The sequence below is a fragment of the Crinia signifera genome, chromosome 5 (assembly GCF_055691185.1).
Source record: "Crinia signifera chromosome 5, ASM5569118v1, whole genome shotgun sequence".
Lineage (NCBI taxonomy): Eukaryota > Metazoa > Chordata > Amphibia > Anura > Myobatrachidae > Crinia > Crinia signifera.
The window spans coordinates 161,517,413-161,527,327 of NC_139221.1; the positions used below are offsets into that span (position 1 = coordinate 161,517,413).

At 42.2% G+C, this 9,915-nt stretch overlaps 1 protein-coding gene across 1 annotated transcript; it reads left to right on the top strand.

The window, feature by feature from the left end:
- The first annotated feature begins 2,947 nt into the window (after nt 1–2,947).
- Nucleotides 2,948–4,760, top strand: LOC146005749 (uncharacterized). Its single transcript, XM_083145179.1, has 2 exons — nt 2,948–3,587; nt 3,961–4,760. The coding sequence occupies exons 1-2, from the start codon at nt 2,948–2,950 to the stop codon at nt 4,758–4,760; spliced, it is 1,440 nt and encodes a 479-aa protein (XP_083001305.1).
- The last annotated feature ends 5,155 nt before the right edge of the window (nt 4,761–9,915 follow it).

Here is a 9,915-nt window from a genome sequence, read left to right on the forward strand (position 1 = left end):
CCTTATTTCTTTGTAAGGATATAATATATGCCAGTGCTTCTGCATTTATCTTGATTGTCCAGAACTTTATCTTCATTTCATTATTGTGCTTCAGAATTTAACATTTCATTGCTTCATTATTTATTCCACCTGATTGAAGATGTCAAGGAATGGTCACAGTGATATCAGCATCAAGAATGAGGGTGCAGCTGCACTCAACTCACTAATACTCTTGCCTGAGCAGGAATAACCACCAAAATATATGAGACCACCTTAGCTCCTTAATTGATATTATTTTGTTATGCCCTGGAACCCACTGCAGTGTTTGAGGTCAGGATTGGAAAGGAAGCTCCAGATGACACAGACTATAATATGAAAGGGGTGGTTTGTAGCAGAGGCGGGTTTCATGGATAATGTTAAGTTCTAAATGCTTATGAAGGTGGATTGACACATGTAGCCTAAGACAAAACGTAGGTCACTGCTGGGAGCAGAAAAAAATAAATATTTTGACATTCCCAGAAGTTGGATACTTTGTGTTAAGTAACCCTGGTGTTGTTAGGGAACTTCAAGTTGAAAAACCCCTAAGTAAAGGCAGTACATGTCTGAGAAAATTGTCTGCCAGTCTTGAACCCCACCCAAATCTAATTCTCTCTGCACATGTTACATCAGCCCCACCTGCAATGCACATAGTTTTGTCCATTTGAGAAGGAATTTGCCTTTGCAAATGAACTAGAATAAAGGCCTCTATTCAAGATGGAATATATGGTGCAGTACAGTGGATATTTTGCAGTTACTTTACATTTCAGGCTGACAGTACAAGCATCTAAGTGCAGTCCCAAAACATGTGCCGACCCCAAACATGTGCCTAGGCACATGTTTTTAAACCACATCACAAATCCACTACTACACACACATAACACACCAGCACAACTGACCTCTTGATTCAGATATGAAGTATACAACCCTGGCATGTGGTGTACAGTAAGTGACATGAAGATCCTAGAGTACTGATATGAACCTCAGACCTGCATGTCCATGTAATCATGATTTCTATGTACTGTTCAGTAGGATGATAATACCATTGCAGCTTTATACGATGTAAAAAACATCCAATTGCAGATTAGCACTCTTGGGGTGACATTTAATAGGATGTTATTTTTAGAAAGGTTCTGAAATCACACAATATCGCATGTTGTCAAATTGCTATTTGTTTAAAGAAATCGACTATTTAATTGAATGTGAATTGAGGCATGAAAAATGCGATGTGATGCGATAAAGTGCAAATTTTATTCATGAAAATGTGCAAATTAATGCACATGTGCAATTTGTGGAACAACAACACAATAGAATTGTGCAGCCCTGGCGAAAACACACACTGAACTTACACACAATAGTTCTGACAGTGATATTCAAAACCAAGTCGCCCTATAATCTTGGAAAGAGAAAGCAGACCATTGTGCAAATATTGTCATTCACAATAACCAATTTATTTGGTGTTTTAGTCACACTCACATGGAGCTGTAATTTTGATAGCATGTAAAGGGTCTTTTTGTAGTCAAACCAGAGTTCAGAAGGATTCTGAAAAAACTTTTTAAAAAAACGAAATCTAGTGCAACATTGTAATAAAAAAATGAACATACAATTTATTGGATAAACTCACAATGATAGAAGGTAAAATCGCATATAACCCGTATACGGGTACAAGGACTCTCAGAGGACCATCGATGGTAGCAGGAGAAACATCAAATCCCCGTCCAGTCCTTAAGGAGTCGGCAGCAATAGTTGAGCTTTAGCGCGCTTTCGGGCTCAAGTGGCCCTTCATCAGAAGCTTAATTATTGCTGCTGAGCGGGTCTCTTTTAAACCCAGCACATTACACATAATTGCTAACAGCCGCAAGTTCCGGGGCTTCGTAACCCGGAAGTATGTCAGACATCTATCCGGAAGTCCCGAGTGTCCCTCTGAAATGGTCCGATGTTTCGTAACCCGAAAGTACGGCGGACATCTCGGCGGAGGTGCAGTGTGTCACTTCTCCAATATTCCCGGGCAAAGTTCTTAACATTTTTGAGTCCCATGTCATTAACAAACCATTGTCATTTATGGAACGCAAACTCCGGTATTAGATGGAACGCACATCCATTTTGGATTAGTGTCCAAACGATGGAGTCCATATAAAACAACAAATTAGAAATATAATGAATTAGGCATTAGTAATAATAGGAGAAATTACATAAAATCAGTGATAAAAATATATGTATATAAAATATATAAGAGTATATGGGTATAAAGATGAATATATAGGATGAGAAAGTGGGAGAGGCACAGGTCAAATTTATTTATAAGAACCATTTAAGTTCAAATTCGCCATTGAGGCCATGGGGAACTAAAGTTTTTAATCTATGAATCCAAGACATTTCCGCTTTAGCTAAGTAGACGTCTATATTATTACATTTCCAATCAGGATTGATCTGTTGGATTCCCCAAAATGCCCTTAAATGGCAAGGATTGGAATTATGCACTTTAGTGAAGTGTGCTGACACTATGTGCCCTTCCAGATTCTTCCTTATATTATAGACATGTTCTGCGGACCTGGTCTTGAGGCATCTGGAAGTCTTGCCTACATAGACCAGGCCGCAGTTACACTCAAGTGCATACACAATATTCTTTGAGTTACAAATTAAAAATTATACCCCGTTCTCATTGCCTAAAAAACCCGGGTATTTGGCAGGGCGAGCGGTAATTTCCCGTGTCGTGTCTCAGTGTGAACGCGTCCTTGTGAAATTACACACGGGTTTTTTGCAGGGTTTTTCCTGGGTAAAACACGGGTGTACTTCAGTATGAACAGCGCAGACAAGGGTTTTTCAAACATGATGGAAAAAAAGAAGCTCATTGGGGGATGTGATCAGGTGACATGTGACGTCCATTTAATGCTGCGTCTGACGTCCATATGCTGCGTCGAGGAGAGCAGACATGTCGCATTGGAGGGATGAGGAAGTGCTCGAGCTGCTTGCAGTGAGAGGAGAGGAGGAGATTAAAAAACAAGTGACCGGCACAGTGAAGGACTCCGTTGTTTACTACAACATCGCCAAAATCCTGTCTGCCCGTGGCATCGTCAAAACGCAGCAACAGGTAGTGAATAAACTCAAAGCCCTGCGGAAGCAGTATGCTAAGGTCCATGACCTAAACAGGAGGAAGAGTGGTGGTGCCCGTATGGACTGGCCATTTTATGACCAGTGCAATGTCATCTTTGGGAACTCTGCACTGGCTAATCCCATATCACTGTCCTCCTCCAGCAGTTTTGCTGGCAGTGCAGCAAGTGTCTGTGAAGAAAACGCAGTAGCAGCAGCAGCGTCACCCATTGACCTTGAGGCCACAGACAGTGAAATGGATTCCCGCTCAGTCCATGGTGAAGCCCAATGTGAAGTTCTGGATTCATCATTTAACTCCCACAATTCCGCTGTAGGCCCCACCGCATTCTCTTCACCTGTGCAGCATCCGCCATCACCTTTGCAGCGACCACCATCAACGCCTGCATCATCACTACCTGCTGAAGGAAGTCCAGCCTTTGAAGCATTGCCACAGAGTGCACGTCCAAAGTTGCGCACCAACAGTAAGTTTATAACTTTTACACAATCACCATTATTACACAGTACTATATTTTTGTTTATTAAAGAAATATGTTGCAGCATGTAGCAAGAGTGCAGGAGGGAAAAGGCCTCAAGCATGCATGTGCCAACACTGCTTTTTTATTTAAGTATTTTTGAAATTTAACATCCACATGCATCTGTGCAGAGGGGATCTGATGCAGGCCTGTCAGCAACATTACTAACAGGTCTGAATGAGAAGTTAAGGTTTTACTGATATCTAGCCTTCAGCACAGATGGTTTTCCGAGTGCATGGGCACCAACAATGTCTTTTGGGTAGAAGGAGAAGTAACATTATTATAGTCTTGTATAGTAATGTGTTGTTTGTTTTTCCCATAGTTTATAATGTGCCACTGAGAAGAAAGAGGGCCACAAAGATGGAACAAGCCACAAAAGCAATGACCACCGTAATGCTTGAACACCTGAAGGAAATGGATCATTCGATGCAAGTTCATGAAGATGCTCGTCTGCAGCGATTTATGGACAATGAGCGTGACCTACAGAACACGTTCATTACTGCCATTGTTGGTATGCATGAGCGTATCAATCGAGAGAACCGAGATACGCAGATGGAGTTCCTTAATAGTCTATTTAGGGCACAAGGCCATGTACTGCCCCAGCCACCACACAATAATTTTCAGTATGGTTATCCAATGTATAGCGCAGGCCAACCAAATTTTGTAGCCCCAAACCAGGGGAACATGGTGCCACACAGCACACCTCACCCTCCACCAATGTCACACCTTTTCCCTGAGTATGCTGCTGGGACTCCTCAGCCTCAAGCAAATGCCCTCCATTTCCCTGAGTGTACAGCAGGTCCACCTCAGCCTCCCCCAGTTCCACTGCACTCCCCAGAGTATGCGTCTGGGACACCACAACCTCCAGCAAATCCTCGACATTTCCAAGAGCGAACAGCTGGTGCACCTCAGCCTCCACCAGTTCCTCCGCAGTGCCCTGAGTATGCTGCTGGGACACCTCAGCCTCCAGCAAATCACTGCCATTTCCCTGAGCGTACACCGGGTGCAACTCAGCCTCCCACAGTTCCACCGCACTGCCTTGATTATGCGGCTGGTCCACATAGTCATGCGGAGAATCGAACGGCTCCAAGAAAGGAATACCCCCGCTACCATGTGCTGTAGAGGTGTTTAGTGACTTTTTGTTTATTTGGCTGCCCACCCGGCCTGTACAGAAGTTATGTAAGGCGTTTGGGTATTGTCATTACAATTTTATTATATTTTTCTATGTGCATTTTTGGTACACTTTATGCTATTTAACTAAAAAAATATATGTTGTACATATGAATAAAATATGTACAAACAAACAGAAATGTTTTTGAAGTTTATTGAAAATTAAAAACTATTGTACGTTAGTGGGTTAAAGCAAATATGTGATTGGTAATGGTGTTGCGAATGTCTTCTGCACATGTGTTTGTCCCCTCATACATCTCAGAATCTGCAGAGTGATCTGATACCTCAGGCTCCAGTACGGTCCATTCTGGTAGAAACTGTTCTTTCTTAAACTCACATATGTTGTGCAACACACAGCAGGCAGCAACTACATGAGGCATGAAGCTGGTATCAATGTCATTGCGCTTCATTAAACAACGCCAACGGCCTTTTAGACGGCCAAAGGCATTTTCTACCACCATTCGTGCAGAACTGAGGGTGTGGGTGAAATCAATTTGTTCCGGGGTAAGTTGATGGCGCTGGGTGAACCCCTTCATTAACCATCGTCGTAATGGGTATGCTGCATCCCCGATTATATGTACTGGGATCTCCACCCCATCGATGATCTTCGATTTCTGCAAAGTAAAATAAGAGTTACAATATGGAATTCTTGGAGTACAAGTATGCTATTCTGATTGCCACTTTTCTCTACCGGTGTAAAGAGAGACATTGAAAAACAACAATACATGTGGTACGTTGGTTATACATACATACATGCATACATAACACTAAAAATATCCCAACTGCAACAAGCAAAAACATATCTTTACCTCTCTAGGGAACAACCAGCCATCCTGCTTCTCCTCAGCAATAAGGTATAGGTCCGAATTTGCTAGAACCCTTGCATCATGGGAACGGCCAGGCCAGCCAATGAAGACATCAGTGAAGCTGAAAATATAAAGTGTTAAGATTTCTGTTTAGTTACCCTAGCAATACGCAAAGCACAGTTTAATATTATCATAAAAAATGTACTTACCAATACTTGTGGTCCACTACAGCCTGTAGAATTATGGAGTGCCAGCCTTTGCGATTAAAGTAATCCGCATGGTTTTCTGTGGGGGCAATAATAGGAATGTGTGTACCGTCTATAGCTCCAGCACACTGTGGATATCCACGATGCAGGAAACCAGCGATGATGTCGTCCAACCTTTGTCCTTGAGGTAAGGTGATGAAACGACGGTAAAGTCCTTCCAGCAAAGCCTGCGTCACCTCATGGACTATAGTGCATACAGTGGATCTCCCCACTCCAAACAAGCAGGCGACTGTGCGGTATTCTCCCGGTGTAGCATACCACCATAGCGCTATCGCTAGTCTCTTTCTAGGTGAGATGGGTATTCTGCAGTTTGTGGTCTGTCTGGAAAGTGCAGGGGTTAGAAGGTCCAGCGCATACTGAAAGGTCCCACGTGACATGCGAAAATGCTCCATCCACTGGTCATCCTCATAACCCTCCACTGTAGACCAAAATACCTCGCCATGAGAGCAGTCTCTGGTCCACATTCGCCGGGTACTGGATGTGCTGAACCTCAATATGGAGGTAACGCTGGAGGTGATGAAAGCTCTTCTCCTTCGCACATAATGAAGGCGAGCACTGTCTCTCTCAGCAAGAAATTGCGCTCTCCTCCTCTTCAAGGTGCATTGTGCAAGGTAGCACAATGTAAGCAGCTGCAGCAAGCTCTCATTTGCTGCATGAAACAGCAAAATGGTGCAAAACAAAAGCATCTCATCAGCCATGATTCCAGCAATGCAGTGTGCTTGGAAAAAACAGGCCACTTTATATGACATCATCCTCAGCCAGCCAATAACAGCTGCTTTCTAAAACAGCCAATCACAGCTACTTTTTCAACAGCCAATCAAAGCTGCTTTTATATTCACACACTTGTTGGCAGGGCAGACCAGGGGAAGCAGTGTGAACGCGTCATACACGGGAATTTCCCGGGTTTAAGGTGCTGTATGAACGGGGTAGAAAAGTATCCATTCTCTGTGCCCCGCCAAAAACCCGGCAAGAAAAACCCGGGATTTTGCAGGGGCGGCAATGAGAACATGGTATTATTTTATGGGATATTTTATTCCCTTAACCACAAATTCCTTTATTTTGCTGGGTCCTTTCGTTGATCTGCACATAAGGCAGAGGCCACAGCGATGGAATCCATGACTTCTTAAGCTATTCCTCTTAGGTGCATCAAGGGCACTTTTCACCAGGGAATCTTTGATCTTCTATAAATTAATTTTGGTTTAATTGGAAGGTGTTCCCCCCAGAACTGGGTCACTTTTAAGGATTCTCCAATTCTTCCTAAAAATGTTTTCTATTTCCCTATGTTGGTGGTTGAATTGGCTTATATATGACCATTGGTGGTTATTATTATTCTCAATTTTCTCCTTCCTCTCATTTTTCAACAATTCTGTTCTTTCGAGTGACATGACCCTGGATTTTGCGTTATTTCATTTTTCTTTAGTGTACCCTTTTTCCAGAAATTGAGCGGTCATGTCATTTATCTGATCATGAAGAACTGTTTGTTCAGTGCAGTTCCTTCTAAAACGTAGGAACTGACTGTATGGAATGCCATTATTAAGCTAGTTATCATGATGTTGGCTGGTAACATCAATTAGACTGTTTGAATCTGTTTTCTTTCTATACACTTTAGTGTTCAATTGTCCCTCTTTTATATACAAGCACAAATCTCAGAAAAATATTTCTTCTTTACTTTTTGAAAAGGTTAGTTTGATATTACTATCATTAATGTTAAGGGAATTACAGAAGGCATCGAGAGCATGATCAGAGCCCTCCCACACAAAAATAATATAGTCTATAAAACGCCTCCAGAGCACCAGGCCTGTCCCCAGCTCCTCTCCATGCCATACGGTTTGCGACTCCCAGTATGACATGAAGAGGTTTGCATAGCTGGGGGCAAACCTGGTGCCCATGGCGGTCCCCACCCGCTGCAAATAAAAATGACCATTAAAATTAAAATAATTATTCCGCAGGGTGAATCGTATCCCATCAATAATAAATTATTTTAGATCTTGGGAATAATTGGTTAGATTCAAATAGTGGGTGACCGCTTCAATGCCCTTGTCTTCTTGAATTATGGTATAAAGCGTGGAAACATCAGCTGTTACCATAGTATAATCATTTTTCCATGATAAATTTTCCAAAAGTTGCAACACGTTAGTTGTATCTTTTAAATATGCTTTAGTTTTTTTAACGATTGGTTGCAAGTAATGGTCGATTATAGCAGACAAATTTGATGTGATTCTATTCGACCCAGATATAATGGGTCGACCTGGTGGGTGGGTGGCATGAGGTCCCCCATCTTGAGCATAATCAGCCCTGGGCTCAAAGAACCGGTTCTGATTTTAGACAAAATACATAGGTGATCCTCAGGATTTCTAAAACCAGCACAAGGTTTAAGGGCTGGTGCTAGTTCCCAAAATACAGGGGACAAAGGGCTGTATATATCAAGCTTCAAAAGTGGTAAAGTGGAGAGTGATAAACAACCAGCCAATCAGATCCTATCTGTAATTTTTAAAACCTAGCCTGTAACATGACAGGTAGGAGCTGATTGGTTAGTTGTTTATCACTCTCCATTTTATCACTTTATGAAGCTCGATACATCATGCTTGATAAATAAATAATAATAAATCTGGGGTTTCCCATCCAGAGTTAATCCTGCCCAGGCTGAATCCTGGGGCTGTCCCCGGTGCCCATGGATTGTGGGCACTTGACTGACTGCTGTGTAAAAAAGACAAGACTATTTTACATTGTATTGGAATTACAAGTCCCTACAAGCATGCACTGCATGCAGGGACTTGGTGAATCACAATTCCCAGCATGTGGGGCATTAAAGGACCCACTGGGTCTTGTAGTTCTACAGCAATGTAAATAGTGAGAAAATACACACACATAAGAAAAGTTAAGTTTTATTACATTCTACAATCACACACACAATACGTACCAAAAGGGTACACTGCCGGTCAGTCCTCTTCTCCAGTAGTATCCATGGGTACCTGTGGAAGGAAATTATACTCACATGTCCTCCTTCAAGCTCTTTGTAGCCTGTGGTGTTGTTTTCAATTTATTCAACCTGCATGGAAATGTTTTCAATTGAGGTGCGAACACATACTGTACTAGAAATTATGTAATGTAAAGATGTTAAGTTTGTACTTTCATGAGCTGGAAATTACATTACACACAAATGATTCAAACAAAAGATGCACTGAAGCATTAACAAAATTCCTTTTAGCTTCACTAAACAATTCAGTTAGACACATAGGGGGAAATTTACTAATGGAAATTTGTAAAAAAAATAGGTGTATTTGTATCCAGAAATACACTTATTTTTGACATTTAGGGGGAAATTTACTAATATGAAAAACCTAGTTTTTCGTATTAGTATTTTCCCTACGACTGCATATGACTGTTTCAGCCGTATGCACAGTCGTGTTCCGGAGGGCAATTTACAAAGCAGTCAAATATGACTGCTTTGTAACCCTCCAATGTCGTACTAATTCGTATTAACTGGCCATATATACGGCCGCTAATACAAATTTTTCAGGCAGCCAGCACGGATCAGTCAGATCTGTGCAGGCTGCAAGGTGTAAAAAAAATAAATAAATAAATAAAAACCCAATAAAGGGGTCCCCCCCACTTACCTGACTAGGCTGAAGCCTGGTGCTGTACCCAGTGGCCCTGTGCGGTGGCCACCGGGCTGATTCTGTGTAAAAGAATAGATGAAAAACTATTGTTTAAAACTGTGGAACTATGAGTCCCAGCAAGCCTCCCCCGCAAGCTGGGACTTGGAGAACCACAAGTCCCAGCCTTAAAGGGCCCACTGGCACTTGTAGTTCCACAGTAACAAAAATAGTACAATAAATACACACTGACATATTAGAAAAATAAAACTTTAATACATCCTTTACACACATACTGATACTTACCTATCTTGAGCCCATAGGTAGCCCTCTGTCCTGGTGTCCGGTGTCCTGTGTCGTCCTCCAGGTCCATGTCAGCGGTCCATGTCGTCCTCCAGGTCCATGGTGGTGTCCGGGCCCGAAGTAATCCATGGAGGAG